The following is a 26,708-nucleotide window of genomic DNA, read 5'->3' as shown; positions in this document are numbered from 1 at the left end:
ACCAGAAGACTGATATTTGAACCCACCAAGTCCTGGTGTGGTGCTGTAGGATAATACAATGGATCTTAAGGTCGGTTTGAACAGCAAGATCCTAGGTTCAAACTCACTAGGCGCTCGCTCCTCGGAAACCCTACACAGGGTCGCTATGAGTAGGAACTAACTAGAAGGCACGAACAACAGGTTCAGCACTAGGATAAGCACTGGACCGCTAACCTCAAGGTCAGTGGTTCAAACCCACCAACTGCTCCTCCAAAACCCTATACTGGGTCACTATGAGTCGGAACCGACTTGGTCGCACTTAATAATATCAAGTGGCTCCGCAGGAGAAAGACAAGCCTCTGTAAAGATTCTTCTTGTTGTTAAGTGCTGTCGAGTCGGTTCCGACCCATAGCAACCCTGTACAGGATTTCCGAGGGTGTAAAACAATGTAAAGCCTCATCGTTCGCCCGCTGAGCGGCAGGTAGTTTCGAACTGCTAACCTTAAAAAGTTCGCAGCTTGATTCGTAACCACTACGCTACCAGAGATTTGTTGTTGTTAAGTGCCGTCGAGTCGGTTCCGACCCATAGCGACCCTGTACAGGGTTTCCGAGGGTGTAAATCTTTACGGGAGTAGAACGCCTCATCTTTCTCCCGCGGAGCGGCTGGTAGTTTCGAACCGCTGACCTTAAGGTTCGCAGCCCGATTCGTAACCACTACGCTACCAGAGATTACAGCCTATAAAACCCTGTATGGCAGTTCTACTCTGTGCCATGGTTAGACATGGCACCTAACAGCAGCAACATTATTAAGCTGTGTTCTAGGCATAATGTTACACAACAGCTCAAGACAGATCATGACTTGGTGCTGACTATGCAAAGACAGGATTGGATCACAACAAAATATGGATAACATTGTCAAGAATGGAAATTTCGGAACAATTACTTGTACTCTTTTGGAACCTGCACCTAGAACAAAAGGTAACTAGAACAGAACAAGGGGATGCTTTGTAGTTTAAAATTAGAAAAGGTGTGCAGCTAGGGTTAGTGTCACCCAGTGCATTAACCCATAGTGTCACATGCCTTCACACCCCCACCCTATGGACCTCCTCCCAACTGGACCATACAAAATCTTCACAGTCAATTTAAATCATAGAATTATGTGTGATAAATTAGATGTAAATATAGCTGTAAATTTCTTAAATGTAACCTTTCTTATATGAATACTAATTGTTTTGTAAAATATTTCTACATTGATTTACATTAGTAACTGAGCATAAACAATTTTAAATCTTTTCTCCTTTTCTTTTAATTACTACTTCATTTTTAAAAACGCTATTGATATAGATCACAAATACTAATGATCATAGTATAGCTAAAACATCAGATATTTGACAAAATCAGCAACTATAAAAACATAACAAAAAAATAAGAGCTCATGCTTGTAGTGCTTGTGGATGAAACCACATGATTTGAAGTGTCACTGCAATTGGTTACTAATGACTGTTTTGACCAGACCCCAATGTTGTTAGTGCCACTGAGCCAGTTCTGACTCATAGCCGTCCTCTACAGGGTTTCCAAGGAGCGGCTGATGGGTTTGAATCCATTGTTGTTGTTAGGTGCCATTGAGTCAATACCAACTCATAGCGACGTTACCCACAACAGAACACATTTAGAAAGTTTAAAAATTAAATTAGCATAGAGTTTAAGCATTGTAAATATATTGATACAAGTAAGCTAGACTTAGAAAATTGTTTTGGTTGTTATAGCTAACTAAAGGGATATTTTTATTTAAGAAAACAATAAATTTCTGCGGAAACACTGCACAAAAATTTTATAGACAGTCATTTTGGTGTCACCAGGTACAGTCTCCACACCTGCTCCCCTGTAGTGATACCACTGGTGCAGGATTGTATTCTTTCACCATACTTATTCAATCTGTTGTTGTTGTTGTTGTTGTTAAGTGCCGTCGAGTCGATTCTGACCCATAGTGACCCTGTATAGGGTTTCCAAGACGCAGCTAGTGAGCTTGAACCAACGACCTTGCAGTTCAAATGGCTTTGCCGTCTGGCACATTAACCCACAGCACCACACCAGGACTCTTATTCAATCTGTATGGACTATATAAAAAGAACACACATCAGGAATGGAGAAATACTTATTTGCAACCTGTGATCTGCGGGTGGCACAACCCTACTTGCTGAAAGTGAAGACAACTTGAAGCACTTACCAATGAAGACAAGAAACCTACTATCTTCGGTATGGATTACTTCTCAACATAAAACAAAAATCCTCCCAACTGGACCAATAAGTAACATCATGCTAAACAGAAAAAAGGTTGAAATTGTCAAGGATTTCATGTTACTTGGGTTCACAATCAACACCCATAGAAACAACAATCAAGAAATCAAAAGGTGTTTAAAAGCAAATATGTCTGTTTAAAGATTAAGGTGTGCCTAGACATGGTATTTTCAATCACCTCGTACATACATTGAGGTGTACTTTAGGCTGTGTAGTCCTTGATCTTCATCAGTAAGTATTTCAAATTTTCTTCACTTCTAGCAAGCAATGTTGTGTCATCTGCATATCACAGGTTGTTGATGAGTCTTCCTGCAATCCTGATGCTATGCTTTTCTTCATAAAATTCATCTTCTCAGATTTGCTCAACATATTGATTGAATAAATATGGTGAGAAGATATAATCCTGGTGCACACCTTTCCTGATTTTAAACCATTCACTATCCCCTTGTTTTATTTAAATGACTGCCTCTTAATCTATGTACAGGTTCTGGAATACTCATTTTTCACAATGTTATCCATAGTTGGTGATGATCCACCTAGTCAAATGCTTTTTGCATCATCAATAAAGCTGTAAACTTCTTTCTAGTATTCTCTGCTTTCAGCTAAGATCCATCTAATGTCAGCAATGATATCCCTAGTTCCACATCCCATTGGTTTTAGAATATTAAATTTGTATCATAGTAAATCAGAATTCTTATTTTAAACAATGTAAATCATTCAATCTCTGAATCCCAGACGTGTGTATCTGTCTATACAATATCTCCACTGGGTTATCTAAATATATATTTTGAATTTAATATGTTCAAAATCCATCTCCTAATCTTATGTCCCAAACCTGTTCCACTCTTAGTCATCCCCATCTTATTTGCTACACGCTCCATTGTTCTAATTGCCCAGGCCAAAAAAAACACTCTAGTCAGCCACAACAACTTTCTTTGTTCCCTGGTATCATATTCCTGTTCTCAGAGGTGTTGGATTCCCTTGATTTAGACATTTTTTTTTTTTTCTGAATTTGTTCTTCAGTCTTCTTGTGAAGTCTGTGAGGTACAATTCTATATTGAGGAGCATGGTGGCTCCATAGGATAAGCACTAGATTGCATAATACTGTGAGTCAAACCAACTGATGGCACTTAACAACAATTCTATCTCAGATGAAGTTAACTAGAGATGGTTTCAATGTTTTCCACTTAAGATCTCTGACAAGGTTATCTTCAGATTCAGTTGCAGTTTTCATCTAAGGAGAGAATATGGGAGGTAAATGGGAGCTCTCTAATCCTCATGCAGTCAGGAGGAAGGATATGTGTGAAAATACTGCTTCCGTTGTTTAAAAATATATATAACAGCTTTATTAAGAGATAATTTACATATCATAATATCTATCATTTTAAAGTATACAGGTCGGTGGTTTTTTTTGTTTTTTGACATTTTTATTGTGAATTGAGTGAAAGTTTACAGGGCAGATAATCAGTTTTACATTCAACAAATCATACAACTTGTTTCATTATAATGATTATAATGCCCTCCATGTACCATCAGTTTATAGTATTTCTCATTATTCACTTTAGCTCTTTACAAAAAAAAAAAAAAAAAAAAAAAAAAACCACTTAGGCATATATAATAATTTACACCACCAAAGGGAACATTCTGCAAGTCAGCTTCCTGTCCACTAGCTCTTTAGTCCCTCTCTTCCCATGAATCTAGAATCCTCAGCTGCTCGCTCTTTTCATGTCCCCATCTCTGCCTCCATCTCTGGTGTTGCTCCTTCTCTGGATAAGGTCCCGCATTCTGCTTGTGCTCTTCTCGCTTGATGGTCCTAGGGTACTCTGTTTCTGGACTGTAAGATTAACCACTCTCCTGTTTTTGTTATAAAACTTCTACCTTTACAATTGTGACAGTTCCAATTAGTCATGATAAGAATTACTCACTATTGAATCATAAGAATCTTATTCACATCTCTTTTCACCAGACCCATTTAGACAAGATGAAAACTATTCAGTGGGAACTCTCTTCCCACACAAACTCTTAAACTAAACTCCATCATGAAACCTTGTAAGCCAGTCACTTCGTGCCTTTATATCCCTCCTTCCCCTGTTTTAGGTAGCCGGTGTCTAAGTTGCCTATCCCTATCTGCCCTGTGTACAGAGAGGAGAGCATTGATACTTGATGTGCAGACTCCTTCCCTCTCTATTATTATTTAGAGTTACTACCTCCATGAGTATAGGTCAGGTTCATCAAATTGTAGAAATTTACCCTTGTTTATCTTACCCAAAAAAATTATTATTATTATTTTAAATCTTCCTCTAGTCGAGTTCTGATTATCAAGCCATTGAGGCTAGGTCAAATGGGTACTGTCTGCAAGTTTGGGTGTTCTTGTGCATCTCCCCTCACTTCACATCAGCTGAATGCTTCACTCTCAGCTCTAGCCCTCTGTGGCTATGTCCTTGTCCATGGGCTCAGGTGTCCCCAGGTCTCACCACAGTTTGAACCAACCAGCCCTTCCTTCCTCCTCTCTCTCTCATCTCCAGGTCAACGGGAGTCAATGGACTATGGTTGAACTCAGCCCATTTCTTCATTTGTTGACTTTCCTCCTCTTCCACTCACCAGTAGACCAATGTGGTTGCCAGCAAACTTACATGCCTGCTCATTTGTTCCCTTTGAGTTTTAGTCTTAGAGGGGTGTTTGTCCAGAAGGATCTTGATTGCTTGCCTTGATGTCTTCCTGGCGAACAGCTTACTTATTCTTGTGGTAGCCAGTCATGCTGACATTTTTGTTTTGAGTTTTTCCTGATGGTCTTTCTTTGAAGATGTATCTTTTGTTGCTCTAGCTGTTCCAGGCTGGACTCCTTGTCCTTGCTAGTGGGAATGTCCCACCTCAGAAGGTTCTGGATGGGATTCAGGATTCCACCTAAGGTACTACACTCTGCAAAGACTCTGCAAAAGGCCTATTTCACTGGACAAATTCTAGCACTCCTTTTAGGTATTCCAATCAGTTATATGCTAAAGACGGGCTTACAAGTTTTCTGTAATCATGTTTCCCAATATTCCTTTCTATCCCACCAAAGTGTCTATTTTACAGTAGTAGACAAGGGAAACCAATATTGATAAGACAGTCAAGCATTTTAGTATTATTTCCTCTCTTCAAACTATGCCTAGATCCCTATATCACAGAGAGCTGTTGTTTCAAGGTTGAGCATGCATTACTATTTACCTCTGTCCCACTTAGACCATGCAAACCTGTCTCAGTGTTCACCTATCTATCTTGTTCTTCCACCTCCTCCCCCTTCTTGTATTGCCCTCCCCAACACCCAAACTAAAAAACCCATCCCTACCCCACCGTTGTGGTTACCTTATATTCCATTAACTTTCCCCTCCATTTAAGGCAGTCTATTTTACCCTGTAATCTACTGATCTTCTCACCACCTGGATCTCTGTTCCTCTGTGTTTACCTTCTTTTACACTATAATTGTTTTGATCATAGACTGATCTCCCAGATTCTCTGTTCTTATAATTTTATTCTGTTCTCGACTCCCATTTGTCAATTGAGTTCAGGGTGATGCTGCCACGTATGTCAATCTCTGGTTGTTGTCTGTTCTTGTTGGTTCTCAGTCCACAGAACTTCTTTTAAGATGATTTTCATAGCAGGGTTGGCTTTGGCAAAATCCCTTAGCTTCTGTTTGTCCTGGAATGTTTTGATTACACCATCATATTTGATTGACAGCTTTGCTGGGTAGAGGATTCTTGGTTGGCAGGGGTTTTTTCTTTCAGAGTTTTATATCTGTCTCCCCCCCCCCTTTTTTTTAAATGCTTTATTGTGAATTATGTGATAGTTTACATGGGAGAACATTAGCTTCACATTGATTCCATCATATATAGTTTCCTTGCCATGGTTACCATCCCCTCCATGCATCATCCACCAATCAAAGAATATACCCCACAAGCCTGCCCCCTGGTCATCAGCACACAGCCCCTCTCCCTCTGCAGGTCCAAAGTCCCCAGCCACTCCATCTTTCCACGTCATCATCTCTGCCTCCATCCCTGACATCACTGCTTCTCTGGGTAAGGTTCCATTCTCCGCTCTTCTCCCTTGATGGTCCCAGGGACCTCTGCTCCTAGACTACAAAGTTAATCACTCCCCTCCTTTTGCCACAAAATGTCTACCTTTACATTTTCAGCCCTTACAATCAGTCCTGATACCAATTATTCCCTATTGTATCACGAGACATATCTACATCTCCTTTCATCAGCCCGACTAGACAGAATGTATACTACTTAGTGGAGAGTCTATCTTCCTCCATGCCTTCTGGATCTAGGTTCCCTCTTGAAAGCTTGTAAGCCAATCACTTCTTGCCTCTGTGGCCTCCCCATTCTGGGTAGCCAATGTCCAAGTTGCCCATCACTGTCCTCTCTGTGTATGGAGGGGGTGGGACTGATCCTCACTGTGAAGATTTGTTTCCTCTTTTAAGCTACTGTATCCATAGGTGTAGGTCAAGTTCATCAAATTGTATCAGATTATTCTTTTTTTCCTCTTCTTTTTTTCTTCTAGTTGAGCTCTGATCATCCAGTCATGGAAGCCAGGTCAAGTGGGTATTATCTGCAAGTGTGGGTGTACTTATGCATGTGCCCTCTCTTCTTATCAGCTGGATGCTTCACTCTCCACTCTAGTCCTTTGTGGCTATGTCACTGACTCTGGTTCCAAGAGTCCCCTGGACTTGCCACACTGCTGGCCTACCAGGTCTCCAGCTGTGTTCACAGGAGTCTATTGAACATTGTAAGGCTTAACTCGCAACTTCATTGCTGCTTTTCCCTCACTTCCCCTTATCAGTGACAAATGTGGTCACCAATCAGAGTGTGTATTCCTGTTTAGTCTTAGTCTTAAAAGGAGGTTTTCCCTGAAGGGACCCGACCGCTTACCTTCATGTCTTCAGGGTGAACCACTTGTTTGTTCCTATAGTAATGTTGGTCTGCCTATATTGTTTTGTATTTTTCCTGTCAGTCTTTCTCCCAAGAAATATCTTCTGTTCTTTTGTCTGCTCCAGGCTGGTGTGCTTGTCCTTTCAAGTGGAAATTTCCCACCTTAGAAGATTCTGAATGGGGTTCAGGATTCCACCTATGGTCTTTTGTAATACAGAGGCTCCTCAGGAAGCCTCCTTCACTGGGCATGTTTTGGCCCCATTTTAGGTATTCCAATCAGTTATAGGCAGAAGACGGACTTACAAGCTTGATTATTATATGTCTTGGTGACTTTCTTTTGGGGTCTGTCCTTCCTGGGGTATGTTTGGCTTCTTGAATTCTTCTCATCTTTCAAGATGTTAGGGAAATTTTCTTCCAGAAGCTCTTCCACTATCTCCTCTGTGGACTTCTCTGATTCTTCCTGTTCTGGAATGCCAATAATTCTGAAGCTGTTCCTCTTCATGTTATCCAGCATGAATCATAGACTCTCTTCAGATTTTTCTTATCCTTTTTTTTTTTTGCTTGCTTGTCTATCTTAGCAGTATTGAGAGATTTGTCTTCCACCTCGCTAGTTCTGGCTTCATCTCTTCTATTCTGCTCCTTTCCCTGTTCAGTGTATTATCCATTTCGAATATCTTATTATTAATCATCTGGACCTCTTTTTTCAGGTTTTTAATTGCTTCCAATGCTGTATCAATCTTATTTGATTTATCTTGTAGTACTTTCCTGACTTCTTCTTTGTTTTCCTCCACCTCTTTTCTGCTTTTTTCTTGCTATACAGGCCTAAGTAAGAGTTTTGCACAAGGAGCTAGGTAGTGCAGCGGCCATGAATGGGGTCACGAACCACAAAGTCAGCAGCTCAAAACCACCAGCTGTACCACAGGAGAAAGATGAGGCGCTGTGCTCCCACAAAGACCCATAGCCTTGGAAACCCCACACAGGGACACCAGGAGTTAGAACCAACTCCACAGCACACAGCCACCAAGGGTCCCACACAGGTCAATTTTAGGGTTGTGTCCCTGTGGTTGATGTCATAAGTATCAGCCAAACTCCTTCTCTCTGTACCATGGGCAAACTGTGGGGTCAGTGCTGGACCTCCTTTTTTTTGGGGGGGGGGGGTGCATCCACTCACCTAAAGTTGTCTGGGCTGGGTAAAGAAGGCATGACAGGAAAGAGGAGGGAAAAATGTGTAGCGTTTCCAGTGCCTCTTTTTGCAAATGTCCCTGCACTGCTTTTAGCGCCAGTTCCCTGAGCCGGTCTGGCTGTAGCCCCACCCAATAGACTGTACTAGGGTGGGGTGGCTGTAGAGGGAGTCCGTCTCCAGATTCCTAACTCACAGTATTTTCCTTAATATCATGATTTTTTCACTTGCGAGTGTGGCAAACTGACATCCTGGACCTTATGGTAGATCTGGAGCGCTGGAGTTGTTCTGTGAGTGCTTCCTCCATGAGTTCCCAGTCCCTCCACCACAGAGCCTTCCCTACCTGGCTTTCTCTATTGCCACCCAAACCAGAAGTCCTCCCCATTGCTTTCTTGCCTGCATGGTTTCCACTGAGAGATCCGAGCCTAATCTGATTTGCTTGCCTTTATATGTTACACTTCTCTTTTCCCTAGGTGCTTTCAGGATTCTGTCCTTATCTTTTATTTTGGAGAGCTTGATTACAATATGTCTTGGTGATTTCTTTTAGAGTCTTTCCTTCCTGGGGATCACTGAGCTTCTTGAATGCTTATCATTTTGCTTTTCAGGATGTTAGAGAAATTTTCTTCCAGAAGCTCTTCAACTATCTCATCTGTGGACTTGTGTGACTCTTCCTGTTCCAGAATGCCAATAATTCTTAAGTTATTCATCTTCATGTTGTCCAACATGAATCTTAGGCCTTCTTCAGACTTTTTAATCCTGTTTTCTGCTTGCCCTTCTATCTTAGTAGTCTTGAGAGATTTATCTTCTAGCTCATTAGTTCTGGCTTCTAACTCTTCAATTCTACTCCTTTGCCCTTTCAGTGTACTGTCCATTTCTGATATTCTATTATTAATTATTTGGACCTCTTTCTGTAGGTTTTGAATTGTTTCCAATGCTGTATCTATCTTATTTGATTGTTCCTGTAGCGCTTTCCTGATTTCTTCCTTATTTTTCTCAACTCCATTGGATAGTGTTTTGATACATTTTATAATCATTTTTCTGAATTCCTTCTCAGGCATTTCCAAAGCCTTCCCATCTTCCAGTGTTTAGTGTAGGTCTACTTCCAGCTCATTTGCCTCAGTTGCTTTATCTCATTTCTGGACGTGTGCTGATATGGTCATCTGTTTCTGTTTGGGTGCATATTTCAGGAGTTAGCTTGGCCTTAATACTTAGATGGGTGTGTATTTTGGTATTTTTTTATGCTTTCTGATTGCCTCCATGTAGATGTGATCAAGGAGGTGGGCTTCCCTTTTCACTCTTCTTGCTGAGAAATTTCAAGATGCCATTGTTGGTTGTTATGACGTAACTCAGGATTTAATTTTCAGCCTATTTCCTTTTTAGTCTGCCTGTCCTGCTCCCCAACCCCCATTCAGACCTTTTTTTCTAGTGATAAACAGTCCAGAGCCAGCTGTGGACATTCTGCGCTGGCATTTGGCTTTAAATGGAAGCTGTCTCTTTAAATTTCAAGGAGATCTGTGCACATGCCTAGTAGAACCCTCTGAGGGTGGGGTTAGGGTGGGGGTGGGGTGTCCACTCACTCAGGCACCCCCACTAGTCACCTTAATGGAGGTGCACAGACAGAGAGACCAATGAACAGATACACACACACACAAAAAGAATGTCAACACCTTTATGTTCACAGTTCTGTCTGGTGACGGTGGCTGCCCTGATCCTTCCCTCGCTTGGTCACCCCCAAGATGGTGGCTCTGAGAGAAGCTGAGCATCTTGGATTAGAAAGTACTGGATTTCTTGATTCTGCATTAATTCCTCTAGCTGTAAGCCTTCCAACCTTCTAAATATTCCTTTATATGTGGTCGAGTTCTGGCACCATCCCCTGAGCCAGCTTGGTCCGGTAATCTGTGTTGTTGCTGACGGAGCTCCTCACTGCACTTCCACCCAATCCGCCATCTTGTTTGTTCTCCAGGTCGGTGTTTTTTAGTATATTCACAGAGTAGCAAAACCCTTACTCCGACAGAGTTTTGGTTTTTGTCTCTCTCCTTTTTTAAAAAAGTTTTATTTTTTCCAGATCTATGGGACTTTGCAAATTCAAACTAAAGCTGAAGAAAATGAAAACAGGTCCACAAAAGCCAATATATGAGCTTGAATATATCTCACCTGAATTTAAAGATCATCAGAAGAACAGATTTGATACATTAAACACTAAAGACCAAAGACCAGAAGAATTGTGGGATGACATCAAGAACATCATACAGGAAGAAAGCAAAAAGTCATTAAGAAAGAAGGAAAAGATCAAAATGTATGTCAGAAGAGACACTGAAACTTGCTCTCCAGCATAGAGATGCTAAAGCAAATGGAAGAAATGAGGAGGTACAAGAACTGAACAGAACATTTCAAAGATCAGCTAGAGAAGACAAAGTCATATATTACAACAAAATGTGCAAAGATCAGAAGTCAGAAAACCAAAAAGGAAGAACACGCTCTGCATTTCTCAAGCTGGGGGAACTGAACAGAAACTTCAAGCCTCAACTTTCGTTATTGAAGGATTCTCTGGTCACATTATTGAATGATGCAGAAAGCATCAAAAGAAGATGGAAGGAATATACAGAGTCACTGTACCAAAAGGAAATGGTTGATGTTCAACCGTTTCAAGAGGTAGCATATCATCAAGAGCCAATGATACTAAAGGAAGAAGTCCAAGGTGCACTGAAGAAATTGGCAAAGAACAAGGCACCAGGAATTGATGGAATAAAAATTGAAATCTTTCAACAAAGTAAGGCAGCACTGGAGGCACTGATTCATCTCTGCCAAGAAATTTGGAAGACTGATTGGAAGACTGACTAGAAGAGACCCGTATTTGTGCACATTCCAAAGAGAGGTGACCCAACGGAATGCGGAAATCATTTGACGGTATCTTTGATATGCCATGCGAGTAAAGTTTTACTAAAGGTAATACAGAAATGGCTGCAAGCATACATTGACAGAGAACTTCCAGAGGTTCAAGCAGGATTCAGAAGAGCCGTGGAACAAGGAATATCATTGCTGATGTCCGATGGATTGTGGCTGAAAACAGAGTATACCAGAAAGATGTTTACCTGTGCTTTATTGACTACACAAAAGCTTTTGATCGTGTGGATCATGACAAGCTATGGAAAACATTGTGAAGTATGAGTATTCCTAAACACTTAATTGTGCTCATGAGGAATCTGTACATGTACCAAGAGGCAGTTGTTCAAACAGAACATGGTAACACTGAATGGTTTAAAATTAAGAAAGGTGTTCGACAGGGTTGTATTCTTTCATCATACTTATTCAACTTGTATGCTGAGTAAATAATCAGAGAAGCTGGGTTATATGAAGAAAAAGTGGCACCAGGATTGGAGGAAGATTCATTAACAACCTGCGATATGCAGATGATACAACCTTGCTTGCTGAAAGTGAAGAGGACTTAAAGTATTTACTGATGAAGATCAAAGCACACAGCCTGTGGTATGGATTGCATCTCAATGTCAAGAAAACAAAAATCCTCACCACTGGACCAACAAATAACATTCTTATCAATGGAGGAAAGATTAAAGTTGTCAAGGACTTCATTCTTCTTGGACCAACCATCAACACTCATGGAAGCAGCTGTTAAGAAATCAGAGAACGTATTGCATTAGGCAAATCTGCTCCACAAGACCTTTTTAAAGTGTTGAAGAGCAAAAATGTCAGCTTGTGGACTAAGGTGCGCCTGACCCAAGCCATGATATTTTCAATAACCTCACATGCATGCAAAAGCTGGACAGTGAATAAGGATGACCATAGAAGAATTGATGCTTTTGAGTTATGGTGTTGGAGGAGAATATTGAAAGTGCCATGGGCTGCCAAATGAACCAACAGATCTGTGTTAGAAAATGTGCAGCCAGAGTGCTCCTTGGAGGCCAGGATGGCCAAACTTGTCTATCATATTTTGGACATTTTGTCAGAAGGTATCAGTCACTAGAGAAGGATATCATGTTTGGTACAGTGGAGGGTCAGAAAAAAGAGGAAGACTCCCAGCGAGATGGATTGCCAAAGTGACAGCATCAATGGATGCAAGCATGGCGACAATTGTGAGGTTGGCTCAGGACCGGGCAGTGTTTCGTTCTGTTGTGCATAGCATCACTATGAATCGGTACCGACTCGATGGCACCTAACAACAACAACAGGACTTTGAGAGTACATATGTGGCATCTGAGGATCCACTCATGCCATGGTTTTTATAGAGCAATACTAAGGATGTTCTTTTTAAAATAGCGTCTGATCTGACATATATAGACGTCTACATACTAAGTGTTGCTTCTTGTTGTTGTTAAGTGCCGTCGAGTTGTTTCCGACCCATAGCGACCCTGTATAGGATTTCCTTGGAGAGGCTGGTGAGCTTGAACCTCCGATCTTGCGGTTCGAACCGAACTTTGCAGTCCAGCACATTAACCCACAGTTGCTTAAGGCTAATGTGAATCGATGAACAAGTCAATGTTGTTGCTGTTTTTATGCAGTGGAGTGGCTTCTGAATCCTAGCTACTCTGTATAGGGTTTCTGAGGACCGACTGGTGGGTTTAATTCAGCATAGCGCTCAGCCTCAACTCGGGCCTCGGCACTGAGTCTCACTGATTGGCTGGTGTCAAGTGACGCCATCACATAGCGACTCAACAGTGGCGGCCGAGCGGGTAATGTGGTTAAGAGGTGGTTTGTTCACTTTGCTTGTGCAGTGGCCCTTTGCGTTTCCACCTCTCAGGTTTACCAGGGCTTGGGGGAGTTGGAAGGCCCTAATGGCGGAGTCATTATTGGTCGGGGCCGAAGTAACGGGAGGGCTGAAGGCTCCAGCTCAACAGAACGGAGACGCAGGAAGCCTGAAGCCAGCTGGACCTGGGGTAGAAACGGCCCCAGAGAGTGGGGAGCAAACCCTGGCTGCAGGCTCGGGCCAAGGCAAGCGGAAGAAGCGGCGAGGCGCTACTGGGGAGCGTATCGTGCCACCCCCGAAGAAACGGCGGGCCGGGGTGAGCTTCAGTGACGAGCACTTTGCTGAGACCAACTATTACTTCGAGGGTGGGCTGCGCAAGGTGCGGCCCTATTACTTCGATTTCCAGACCTACTGCAAAGGTCGCTGGGTGGGCCACAGCTTGTTGCACATCTTCAACACCGAGTTCCGAGCCCAGCCATTTACCTACTATGAGGCCGCGGTCCGAGCGGGACGCCTGCACCTCAACGATGAGAGGGTCCAGGACCTCAACATCATACTCAAGGTGGAGTCCTAATCCGAGTTGGCCGGGAGTAGCAGAGAAACTGGGGTAGAGGAGTATTGTTGTTTTGTTTGTTTTTTCAGAGTTAATAAGGCATAGTTACTGGATTAAAGTGCCCTGGTGGTTTTGTGGGTTAGGCTAACTGCAGTTCAAATTCACCAACTGTTCCGAGAGAGAAAGAAGAGGCTCTCTACTTCCTTAAAAGATTTATTATAGTCTTGGAAACACTATGTAGGGTCCCTATGAGTCGGAATCGATTAATGGCATTGGTTTTGGGGCTTTTAGGTTGTTGTTGTTGTTGTTAAGTACCTTGGAGTCGGTTCCGACTCATAGCGACCCTGTATAGGGTTTCTGAGGCTGCAAATCTTCACCAGAGCAGAAAGCCTCATATTTCTCCCGGGGAGCAGCTGCTAGTTTCGAACTAACGACCTGAGGTTAGCAGCCCGATTCGTACCAGAGGCTTTTAGGTAGTGGGTTAAAAACGTGGGAATTGTAAAGTGGCCACACTTTCACATGGAGCACCGATTTAGCAATACTGGTATCGTAGTGAGTTACGCTTTGGGCTGCTAACTGTAAGGCCAGCAGTTTGAAACCACCAGCTGCTGAGCGGGAGAAAGATGAAGCTTCCACCTCTCTAAAGATTTACAGCCTCAGAAACACTATACAACCACCCACCACCAGTGAGCTTCTCAGAACAGTTCCAACCCACCAGCCGCTTCAAACCCGCACCTGGGAAATCCCATACAAGGTGGCTATGAGTTGGAATCGGCTGATGGTACTTAACAAGACAGCCTTTTGATGCTTCAAAACTCAGCACATTTGCCCCTCTGTCTAGGTGGGCTGCTTTATTTCCAAAGTAGAGCAATTCTTTTTCTCTGTTGGAATTCCTGAAGTTCCTTTTATGCACTGTCTTGTGGCACCAGCACTTACCACTTTCTATTTTGTACGTAGATCCCTGTACAAATGGTAACGATGTTGTTAACTGCCAGAGACTCTGTATAGGGTTTACAAGGAAGAGCAGTTGGTAGGTTTGAACCACCACCTTTCACTTAGCTGTTCACTGCTTATCCAACAGCACCACATCAGGACTCCAGTAGTAATAGTGTTGTTGTTGTTAAGTGCTGTCGAGAATAGTAGCCATCATTGATGTTTCCTTATAGGAGTCCTGGTGTGGCACTGTGGGCTAATGCGTCAGACTGCAAAGTTATGTGAACTACAAGGTCAGTGGTTCTAGCTCACCAGCTGCTCCTTAGAAACCCTATACAGGGTCACTATGGGTCGGAATTGATTTGACGGCACTTAATAACAACAACATAGTGTGCTGAAGTCCTGGTAGTGTAGTGGGTTATGCCTTGGGCTGCAAACTATAGGGTCGGCAGTTCGAGTCCAGCAGGTGTTCTACTGGAGAAAGATGAGAGCTTCTGCTCCTTTAAAGATTTACAGCCTTGGTAACCCTATACAGGATCACTATGAGTCAGAATCAATTCCATAGCATACTGCCACTACCACCACCATGGGCTGGGCAAACAATTCAGCGTCTTAACTCATTTCATTCTAGTGATAACCTTGTGGGGTAGATTTTGCCACCTCCAAAGCTTGTGTTTTTATAACTGTTCACTTAAACAATATGGTATGTCATAGAATTGTGAGATGTCAAGAATGAAAACTGGAATTTTCAAGTCCAGTGTTTTGTCCCTTCAACCTCCCCCTACCTTTTCTTTCTTCCCTTTTTTTTTTTTATTTTTTTTTTTAATTTCACAGCTAAGAGATAACAGATACTGTTTGTTGTAACCAACACTGGGTCACCGTGGAGATGAGGAAAAACAAGATTTCAGAATTTGAGGAATGGGTGGTTTGAATTCCCTCTCCCACCCAGTTGTGAAAACCCAGGTCTAATCTAACCCTCACAGTTTTCAGATATGGAAATGGAGGCCTAGGAGACTTGTCTAAGCATTGAGTGAGCTTGTGACAAATCCAGTTGTGGAGCCCAGATCTGTGGGCTTACTGCTCAATGTTTTTTGTTCAAGGTCATAATCAATGGAGATTTTTTTTCCCTCTGTTTTTAAGAAAATTTGACTTTTAGAACATTTTTATCTTAAGGAAGCTAAAAATAAGTACACCCAAAAAACATCCATACTCTCACCACCCACAGATAATCACCATTAACATTTTTGTGTATATTCTAGAGCTTTTTTAGTGCCTATTATCTGCCTATGTGTCTAAAGTAAAATCACATCTTAAAGCAGAAAAAGGATTAAGGATATACTGTGAACGTTCTTCCATGTCTGTAAGTGTACTTCAGTGCCATCATTTAGCTACATGGTGGTCCATACACCTCTTGGTGTATGCTTTGCCATTTGAGTCAAGAACAGGGGAAGTAGGGTAGTGATGTTGACTGACTCCAGGTTGCTGACTCCAGGTTGCTGTCTCCAGGACTGATTTGTTGCTTATATCTTTGGCAGGACAATGACTTCTTGCGGAACACAGTGCACAGGCATGAACCACCAGTCACAGCAGAGCCTATCCGCCTACTAGCAGAGAATGAAGATGTGGTAGTTGTGGATAAGCCTTCCTCCATTCCTGTCCACCCCTGTGGCCGCTTTCGACATAATACGGTCATCTTCATCCTTGGCAAAGAGCACCAACTCAAAGAACTACACCCATTGCATCGACTTGACCGCCTTACCTCAGGGGTGCTTATGTTTGCTAAGACAGCTGCTGTTTCTGAAAGAATCCATGAGCAGGTCCGGGACCGGCAGGTGAGCCACGTCCTGGGCTCCTTCCTGAGTGCTCTGTATTAGAAGGGCATCACTGACTTCTAGGTCTGAAATGGGTCTGTGTAATAATCTGGCCGAACTTCCTACCTCCAGAAGTTCCATATCTAATGTTTCAAAAGATCTTTAGAAATGGTATATACACACAGCCTCTCTTGGTAGTTTGCAAAAAGTAAAAGTTCTAAAATTCTGACAGAATGAGCAGGGTTTTAAGATTATGGGGAGAGCCTACTTAGTGAAAAAATTCTGGGTGAAGTTGAAAGGGTTTAATAGTAGTGGTTGGGATCTGGATCATAATTCTAAATCTGGATCGCAATACATTTACTGTATATCAGGCTTGGTGCCAAGCACATTAAAGCCTTATTTACTGAATCCTTTCTATAGTTCTATGAGGAAAGTGCTTAAGTTAAAGAGGTTAAGTAGTATACCCAGAATCATTCAATGGGCAAATAATATAGCATTGGGGTTTGAATTTCTTTTTTCTGATCTGATGTATTACTCATAAGTCCACAGAGGGCCTGGGTTCCTAAAATTTAGGCTTTGTACTGACTCTCCCTATTCCTTCTTGTGCAGCTAGAGAAGGAGTATGTGTGCCGGGTGGCAGGGGAATTCCCTGCTGAGGAAGTGACCTGCAAGGAACCCATCCTGGTGGTATCTTACAAGGTGGGGGTGTGCCGTGTAGATCCCCAGGGCAAACCCTGTGAGACTGTGTTTCAGAGGCTGAACTACAATGGCCATTCCAGTGTGGTGCGGTGTCGGCCACTCACAGGGCGCACGCACCAGATCCGAGTCCACCTCCAGTTTCTGGGCCACCCCATCCTCAATGACCCTATCTACAACTCGCTTGCATGGGGTTCCTCTCGTGGCCGCGGCGGCCACATTCCCAAGACAGACGAGGAACTGCTACGAGACCTGGTAGCAGAACACCAGGCCAAACAGAGCTTGGAAGTGCTAGAGCTCTGTGAGGGCAACCTGCCCTCGGCACTCACAGAGTCCATGGCCCCTGCCTTAGAACGGGACAAGGACAGCCTGGAAGAATTAACTACAGCTGCTCAGAAAAGGAATAGTGGACTTGAGGCGGCCCCTCAGGATCTGGACACATTGACCTTGGCACCAGGGAATGCAGCTGAAGTTGGTGTTGTGAATCAGGAGACAGACCCTCTCTGTGCAGAGTGCCGATTGGTGCGGCAGGACCCCTTACCTCAAGACCTTGTGATGTTCCTGCATGCCCTGCGCTATAAAGGGCCAGACTTTGAATACACTTCACCTATGCCCACCTGGGCACAGGATGACTGGCAAGAAGACTGAGAGCTATGACCAATGAGGAATTGCTTTTTTGGGTTGGGGTCGACTCTATAAGCTGGTACTCAGGGTCTCTGCCAGAGGGAGGTTGGGTCCTAAAGGAACTTGCTCATATTACCTCCTCCCTCCTAGCTAGAGTTTAGGGACTTTTAGGTATGTAATATATATACCTTCTTTTTTAACACCTTATGTGTGTTTTTGTTTTTATTGGGGTTAAATTAACTTAGCAGAAAATCATTTAAAGTGTACAATTCAGTGGCATTTAGTACATTTACAATGTTGTGCAACCACTACCTTTATCTAGTTCCAAAGCATTTCCATCACCCTAAAAGGAATTCCATGTTCATCAAGCTTTTACTCTGCATTTCCCTTCCCCCTTCACTAGGCAACCGCTAATCTTCTTTTTATTTGAATAGATTTGCCTATTCTGGACATCAAACAAAATCGTGCCACATGTGGCCTTTTATGCTTGGCTTCTTAAATTTAGCATAATGTTTTTGAGGTTCATCCATGTTATAACATGTATCAATACTTCACTATGATGGAATCATTAATAATACTCTATGTGTATACAGAATAATATTCCATTGTGGTGATAGTGTTAAGTGTGTGTAAAGTTTCTGAGGAGTAACTGGTGGGTTTGAACTGCTGACCTTGTGGCTAGACTTCTACTGCTTTTCCTACAGTGACACACCAAAGCTCCATATTCCACTGTATGTTGTTAAGTGCCATTGAATTGGCACTGACTCATGCCCTATGCACAACACAACGAAACACTGCCTGGCCCTGCACTATCTTCACAATCATTGCTGTTTGATCCCATTGCTGCTGCCACTGTGCCAACCCAGTTTGTTGAGGGTCTTCCTCTTTTTGTCTGACCTTCCACTTAACCAAGCATGATATCCTCCAGGGACTGGTCCCTTCTGGTAATATGGCTGAAGTATGAAAGACGAAATCTGACCATCCAAGGAGCATTCTGGCTGTAGTTCTTCCAACACAGATTTGTTCTTCTAGCAGTCCATGGTACTTTAAATACTTTTCCTCTAACACCATAACTCAAATGTGTCACTTCTACAGTTTTCCTGTTTCACTGTCCAATTTTCACATGCATATGAGGTTATTGGAAATACCATGGCTTGGGTCAGGTGCACCTTAGTCTTCAAACGGACCTCTTTGCTCTTAAGCACTTTAAAGAGGTCTTGTGTAGCAGATTTGCCTAGTGTAATATGTCATTTGATTTCAAGTCCTTTCACCATTTTTTGTTAAATTGTGTGGATATACTCATTTTGTTATCCATTCCTCAGTTGATAGACCGTGAGATCACCTTCTGGCTATTAAGAACAATGCTGCTATGAACATTTGTACACGAGTTTTAATTATTTTGGGTATATACCGAAGAGTAGAATTTGTCATACGGTAATTAATTCTATTGAACTTTCTGAGGATGTGCCTACTCAGAATAAGTGTTTGTTCACAGTAGAAGCCCCATTTTACATCCTATGGCACTGTGGGTTAGGCGGTCTCTAACCACAATATTAGCTATTTAAGCCCTCCAGCCACTCAATGGGGAAAAGATGAGGCTGTCTGTTCCCTGAAAGATTTATAGTCTTGGAAAACTATATGCCAGAGCTGACTCCATGGCAGTGGGTTTTGGTTTTTTGGTTAGCAGTAACATACAAGGGTTTCAATTTTTACACACTTGTTATTTTCCATATTCATTATAATCATCTTAGGGCAGTGAGGGAGCCCTGGTGGTACAGCTGTTAACCAAAAGATCAGTGGTTCAAACCCACCAGCCTTTCCACAGCAGGAAAGAATGGGTAATCTGTAAAAATTATAGCATAAGAAACTATGGGTCAGTTCTACACTGTTCATTAGAGTTGCTTTGTGTCAGAATCTACTAGATGGTACACAATAGTGTGAGTGAAGTGGTAGCTCACTGTGATTTTAATTTTTAATTGTCTTAATTATCTAATAGTATCCTTTCATGCGGAGCTCTGGTAATAAAGTGGTTACCGATTGAGCTACTAACCTCAAAGTTAGCAGTTCAAAACCACCAGCTGTTCCACTGGAGAAAGATGAGGCTTTCTGCTCCTGTAAAGACTTACAGCCTCAGAAACCCCTGTACAGGATCGCTATGAGTCAGAACCGACTCCTCAGCACATAACAACCACCATCACCACCATCCTTTCATGTGCTTATTGGCCATTTATAAATCCGGGAAAATGCCTATTCAAGCCCTTTAACTATTTTTTAATTGGGTTGTTTGTCTTTATATTTTCTCCTATTTGGATTGTCTTCACTTCATTGATAGTGATTAATAGTCCTTTGATCCCCAAAAGTTTTTGAATTTTTAAAGGAGTTTATTTTTTTATTTTGTTGCTTGTATTTTTGGTGTCATATCTAAGAACTCATTGCCAAATCCACAGTCATGAAGATTTCTTTATCCCTATGTATTCTAAGTTGTAGTTTCCCATTTAGGTCTTTGATCTATTTTAAGTTAATTTTTTTAATGAAAAAAGGCAAATATTTCATAGAAAATCCCCCACTGCTATTGGGTTGATTCCAGCTCATAATGGCCCTGTATAGGGATTCCATGGCTGTAAATCTTCACTTCCCAGAGCGGCTCGTGGTTAGCAGCCCAGTGTTTGTCCTACCATGCCAGCAGGGATGCCTTTAAAACCTGAACACTTTATTTTAGGAGTGCTGTATACATTTGTCATGAGTATATTATATTTTCATTTGTCTTGTGTTTTTCTTGTAACTACCTTTATTTATTTTTTTATTGTAAATTGAGTGAAGGGAAACAGACCAGATCATCAGCCTTACTTTCAACCAATCATACATTTCGTTGCATCGCCATGATACACTCCCTTTCCTGTAACAACAGTTATCCTGCTTCCACCCTGTGGCTTCCCTTTCACATCTTATTTTTCACAAATGAACAAAGCAAAAATATTTGGTACACATACATAAAACAAAAAATATGTATCCATTTAAATGTCCTAAGGGCACATTTTGCAAGCCAGCCTCCTGCCCGTAGGCACAGAGCCTTTCTCAGTCCATGGGCCTAGAGTTCTCAGCTGCTCTCTCTCTCTGCATTTGCCTTTGCCACCATCTCTGCTGTCACCACTTCTCAGAGTAGGACCTCACGTTCCATTCATGCTCTTCCTTGACGGTCCAGGGTCATCTGTTTCTGAAATTAAAGATTAACTATTGAGTTTATGTATATATTGCAAAATAGAGGTCAAGTTTCATTCTTTTGCATATGGATATGTACTTATCCCAGGACCACTTATTGAAGAGACTACTTTCCCCATTGGATAGTTTTAGTACCCTTATTGAAAAATCATTCCAAAAGAGATGTATGTTGAGAGCACTATGGCTCTGTAGGATAAGTTAGCAGTTCCAAGCCCACCAGTTTCTCCATGGAAGAAAGAGGAGGCTTTTCTGCTCATGCAAAGATGTATAGCCTCCAAACCCTAAATAGGTATGCTATGAGTTTGAACCAATTTAATGACACTTAACAACAACATGAATGTTTGTTTCTTGACTTTCAATTCTGTTCCATTGATCTGAATGTGTTTATTTTTAGACTAGTCCCATACTTGGAGGCCAAGATAGACAAACTTAGTCTCTCATATTGTCAGGAGGGACCAGTCACTGGAGAAGAATATCATGTTTGGTAAGGTGGAGGGTCAGAGGAAAACCCCAACAAGATGGATTGGCCAAGTGGCAGCATCGATGGACTCAAGCATGGCAACAGTAGTGAGGTTGGCCCAGGATCGGACTCGATGGCACCTAACAACAACAACAACCATACTGTGTTGATTACTGTAACTTTTAGTAAATTTGGAATCAGGAAGTGTGAGTCCTTCAAATTTTCAAGGTTGTTTGGCTGTTCTGGGTCCCTTGCTACTCCAAGTTAATTTTAGGATCATCCTTTCTATTTCTGCATAAAAGGACATTGAGATTTTAATGGGAATTTTGTTTAAATCATTTCAGGTAGTGTTGCCGTCTTAACAGTATTGCAACTTCTAATTCATGAACATGGGATGTTTTACCATATATTTAGATCTTTAATTTCTTTCAGCAATGTTTAATGGTTCCAGCATATAAATCTTGTACCTCCCTGGTTAAGTTTATTTTGAAGTTTTTGTGTGGTTTTTTAATGCTTTTCTAAATTTGTTTTTTGCATTGTTCATTGCTAGTGTATAGAAATAGAAGATTTTTGTATGTTAATTTTGTATCCTGTAACTTGGCTGAATTCTCGTCACTATAACAGATTTTTTATGAGTTCTTTAAGATTTTCTATATATAAATACAATCATGCCATCTACAAATAGAGATATTACTTCTTCCTTTCCAACTTGGATGCCTTTTCTTTTTCTTGCCTAATTGCTTTGTGTTTTAGTTATCCAGTGCTGCCAAAGCAGAAATACCACAATAGAGTAGCTTTGACAAATAAATTGACTTTTTTTCCCACAGGTTTTTGTTTTTTTTTGTTGTTAAGTTCTGTCGCATCAGTTCTGACTCATAACAACCCTGTATAGTATTTCCAAGGAGCAGCTGGTGGGTTTGAACCGCCAACCTTGTGGTTCGAAGTCCAGTGTTGATCTTAACAGTGCAACACCAGGAGTGTTTTCACGGTTTACGAGGCTGGAAGTCGAATTTAGAGTGCCAGTCTAGGGAAAGGCTTTCTCTCTCACCTTTGTGAAGAGGTTCCTTATCATTTCAGCTTCTGCTTTCTGGTGCCTTAGAGATCTCCCATGTGCCTTGGCATCTCTCTTTTCCCAAATCTACTTCTTTCTCTGGCTTGTTTTATTTCTTTTGTATCCCAAAAGAGATTAAGACGTATTTTTGTTGTTAAATGCTATCAAGTTCGTTCCAACTCATAGTGACCCTGTATAGGGTTTCCAAGGAGCAGCTGGTGAGTTTGAACTGATGACCTTACGGTTATAACTGACCTTGTGGTCCAGTGCATTATCCTACCAACTACCCATTTCCAAATGGAAGTATGTTGTTGTTATTATTAAGTGCTGTCGAGTTGGTTCCGACTCATAGCGACCCTATATAGGGTTTCCAAGGAGTGGCTGGTGGGTTTGAATTGACCATCTTGAAGCTCAAACTGACCTTGCAGTCCAGCGCATTAATCCTGCACCACCCCACCAGGACTCCAAATGAAAGTATAACTAACGCATTTTTTGTTGTTTTTGTATGCTATGGAGGCATTTCTAACACATAGCATATCTGGATAGAGTTTCTAAGGAGCGACTGGTGGGTTTGAACCACCAACCTTGTGGTTAGCAGTCCAGTGCTTATCCTACAGCTTCACAACTCCAAAGGCATAGAGGTTAGAGTTTACAATACCAACTTGGGAAGACACAGTTCAATCCATAATGCTCTGCTGCAACTTAAAGTACAGCGTTGAGTTGAAATAGAAAAGCAAGTTTCCTTGTCTTGTTCCAATCTTAGGGGAAAAACCTTTAGTCTTTCACTATTACTTGTAATGTTGTTGTTGTTAGGTGCTGTTAAATTGGTTCTGACACATTTTTGCCTTATGCACAACAAACCGAAACACTGCCTGGTCCCTGCACCGTCCTCACAACTGTTGTTATGTTTGAGCCCATTGTTGCTGGGCATCAGGATTGGAGAAAAACTCATTAACAACCTACGATATGCAGATGATACAACCTTGCTTGCTGAAAGTAAAGACTTAATATATTTACTGATGAAGGTCAAAGAGCACAGCCTTTGGTATGGATTACATCTCTGTAAAGGGAAAAAAGCCTCACCACTGGACCAACAAACAACATTCTTATCAATGGGGAAAAGATTGAAGTTGTCAAGGATGTCATTCTTCTTGGATCAACCATCAACACTCTTAAAAGCAGCAGCCAAGAAATCAGATGATGAAATATTGCATTAGGCAAATCTACTGCACAAGACCTTTTTAAAGTGTTGAAGAACAAATACTGTCAACTTGAGGACTAAGGTGCCCCTGACCCAAGCAAAGGTATTTTCAATAACCTCATATGCATGCAAAAGCTGGATAGTGAATAAGGGAGACCATAGAAGAGTTGATACATTTGAGTTACGGTGTTGGAGGAGATTATTGAAAGTACCATGGGCTGCCAAAAAACCAACAGATCTGTGTAAGAAGTGCAGCCAGAGTGCTCGTTGGAGGCTAGGATGGCCAAACTTCGACTCTCATACTTAGGACATATTGTCAAAAGGGACCAGTCACTGGAGAAGGATATCATGTTTGGTAAGATGGAGGGTCAGAGAAAAAGAGGAAGACCCCAGAGAGATGGATTGGCAAAGTGGCAGCATCAGTGGGCTCAAGCATGGCAACAATAGTGAGGTTGGCCCAGGACCAGGCAGTGTTTTGTTCTGTTGTGCATAAGGTCACTATGATTCGGTACCGACTTGATGGCACATAACAACAACAACAATGACATGTTTCCAACACACACACACACACACACACACACTAACAGGTATAGGAAACAGCCCTCCAAAAAGATTGTATCAATTTACGTTTTCCTCCTGCAGAGTGTGAGGCAGAGGTAGCTGAATGCAATGGCTGAAACAGCTGTTTGTGTGTCTGCATTTCCAAGTTTGGCTTTGGTTCCAGCTGTGGTTTGGAACCAGGTGTTTCCTGAAATGTCTACATCTTTTAATGGATGACCTAGATTTGCTTGGGTCAATCCTGCTCCTTAAAGCAGTAGAGAAAATGGGCTCATTGCAAAACTTCATCAGATTTTTGTTTAACTTTTTATTGTGAATTGAGTGAAGGTTTACAGACAAGATCATCAGTTTCATAGTCAACAAATCATATACTTTGTTTCATCTCAATCATTGCAATCCCCTCCATGTAATAATAGTTATCCCACTTCCTCTCTGTGGTTATTATTTCCATTCCACCTACCTTCCCATCCTTTCTCAACTTTATCCTTAGGTAAAAGTTGCCCTTATGGTTTTGAATGGCCATTTCATCATTCACAGTGAGCATACCTTATTAGTGTTGTTTTGCACGCTATACACCTCTCTGGAGTTCTGGTGTGGCGCTGTGGGTTAATGTGCTGGACTGCAAAGTCGGGTTGAGCAGCTAGCTGCTCCTCAGAAACCCTATACAGGTTCACTATAGGTAGGAACCAACTCAACAGCACTTAACAACAACGTTTACCTATCTATTACTTGACTGAAAGTTGAGCCAGGAGGGCGAGTTCTGTTGTAGGCTTGAAGGGTGGGCCAGGGCCATGGTCTCCAGTTCCTTCTCTTTCTGACTGGTAAACCCTGTCTTTTTTTTTTTTTTTTTTTTTTTATAATTTTGAGTTTTATTCCACATATTCTGTTGCTCTATCTGGAACCTTCTAATATGACCCCTTTCAGAAGAATTGGTGGAGACCGAAGTTCACATGTTCCATTAGTCAGTTGGACTAATTGATTCCAAGCCTCTTCACTTCTCATCACTCTTTTTATTTCTGGAGAGACCACTAGCAGCATATTAGGCACTGCTAGTGAAAGCTTCATCAGGTTTGGGCTCACTGATTCTCAGGACTGAGTGTTTTCTATATTATAGAAAACCAAAGATGGAAGCAGGACAGCCTGAAGAATGCCACCAGGTTTTGGATAGATTAGTCATTGGTTCATCACCCATGTACTCACTCTGTTTACAACACTGCCTTCCTTGCATGTGGCAAACAATATTTTCTTTTCTTTTTTAAATTATTGTGGATTGAGTGAATGTTTACAGGGTAGCTCATCAGTTTTGCATTCAACAAATCATACACCTTGTTTCATTACAATGATTACAATCCCCTCCATGTACCATTAGTTAACAGTGTTTCTACTCACTTTAGCTCTTTTTATAAAAAAAAAAAAAAAACACTCAGGCATATATAATAATTTACACCACCAAAGGGCACATTCTGCAAATTTGCATCCTGGCCACTGTCTCTTAATCCCTCTCTTCCCATGAATCTAGAGTCCTCAGCTGCTCCCTCTCTCCATGTCCCCATCTCTGCCTCCATCTCTGGTATCGCTGATTCTCTGGATAAGGTCCCACATTCTGCCCATGCTCTTCTCCCTTGATTGTTCTAGGGTCCTTTGTTTCTGGACTGTAAGATTAACTACTTATAGTAGTTTTTGTTACAAAACTTCTACCATGACAATTGTGACAGTTGTAATTAGTCATAACAATTACTCACTATTGAATCATAAGAATCTTATCCCGATTTTCACCAGACCCATCTAGACAAGATGAAAATTATTCAGTGGCGACTTTCTCACCCCCCACACACTATTAAACTCCCCCTGGAAACCTTGTAAGCCAATCACTTCATGCCTTTATCACACCCTCATTTTTAATAACCAATGTCTAAGTTGCCCATCTCTATCTACCCAGTGTACAGAGGGGATAGCTTTGATACTTGATGTGAAGACTCCTTCCCTCTCTGTTGGTATTTAGAGTTACTACCTCCATGAGTATAAGGAGCTCTGGTAGCATAGTGGTTACGAATCGGGCTGTGAACCGCAAGGTCAGCAGTTCGAAACTACCAGCGGTTCCGCGGGAGAAAGATGAGGTGTTCTGCTCCCGTAAAAATTTACAGCCTCGGAAACCCTGTGCAGGGTCACTGGAACCGACTCCACGGCACTTAACAGCAACAACAACCTCCATGAGTATATAGGTCAAGTTCACTAAATTGTAGTCCTTGTCCATAGTCTCACCATACTTGAGACCAACCAGCCCTTCCTCTTCTCTCGCTCGTCTCCAGGTCAATGGGAGTCCATGGAACGTGGTTGAACTCAGCCCATTTCTTCATTGCTGCCTTTCCCCCTCTTCTACTCACCAGTAGACCAATGTGGTTGCCAACAAGCTTACATGCTTGCTCATATGTTCCCTTTGAGTTTCAGTCTTAGAGGGGAGTTTGTCCTAAAGGAACCTTTTTTTTTTTTTCATTCCTTCAACAAATATTTATTGAGTGCACACTTAGTAGCCT

The 26,708-nt window shown here is 41.9% G+C and overlaps 1 protein-coding gene across 1 annotated transcript; it reads left to right on the top strand.

Annotated features, from left to right (window-relative positions):
* Positions 1 to 13,156: 13,156 nt before the first annotated feature.
* Positions 13,157 to 17,747, top strand: RPUSD2 (RNA pseudouridylate synthase domain containing 2). Its single transcript, XM_006831901.1, has 3 exons — positions 13,157 to 13,630; positions 16,090 to 16,386; positions 16,975 to 17,747. The coding sequence occupies exons 1-3, from the start codon at positions 13,157 to 13,159 to the stop codon at positions 17,707 to 17,709; spliced, it is 1,506 nt and encodes a 501-aa protein (XP_006831964.1). The 3' UTR covers positions 17,710 to 17,747.
* The last annotated feature ends 8,961 nt before the right edge of the window (positions 17,748 to 26,708 follow it).

Source organism: Chrysochloris asiatica, unplaced genomic scaffold (assembly GCF_000296735.1).
Source record: "Chrysochloris asiatica unplaced genomic scaffold, ChrAsi1.0 scaffold00004, whole genome shotgun sequence".
In the NCBI taxonomy this organism is placed as follows: Eukaryota; Metazoa; Chordata; class Mammalia; order Afrosoricida; family Chrysochloridae; genus Chrysochloris; species Chrysochloris asiatica.
This window is presented reverse-complemented; position numbering and strand designations above follow the sequence as displayed.

Excerpts from the sequence above, each read along its gene's own strand:
- RPUSD2 (XM_006831901.1), top strand. The coding sequence starts at position 13,157 with ATGGCGGAGTCATTATTGGTCGGGGCCGAAGTAACGGGAGGGCTGAAG. Across the intron at positions 13,631-16,089 it reads ACCTCAACATCATACTCAAG|GACAATGACTTCTTGCGGAA; the intron begins GTGGAGTCCTAA and ends TATCTTTGGCAG. Across the intron at positions 16,387-16,974 it reads AGCAGGTCCGGGACCGGCAG|CTAGAGAAGGAGTATGTGTG; the intron begins GTGAGCCACGTC and ends CTTCTTGTGCAG.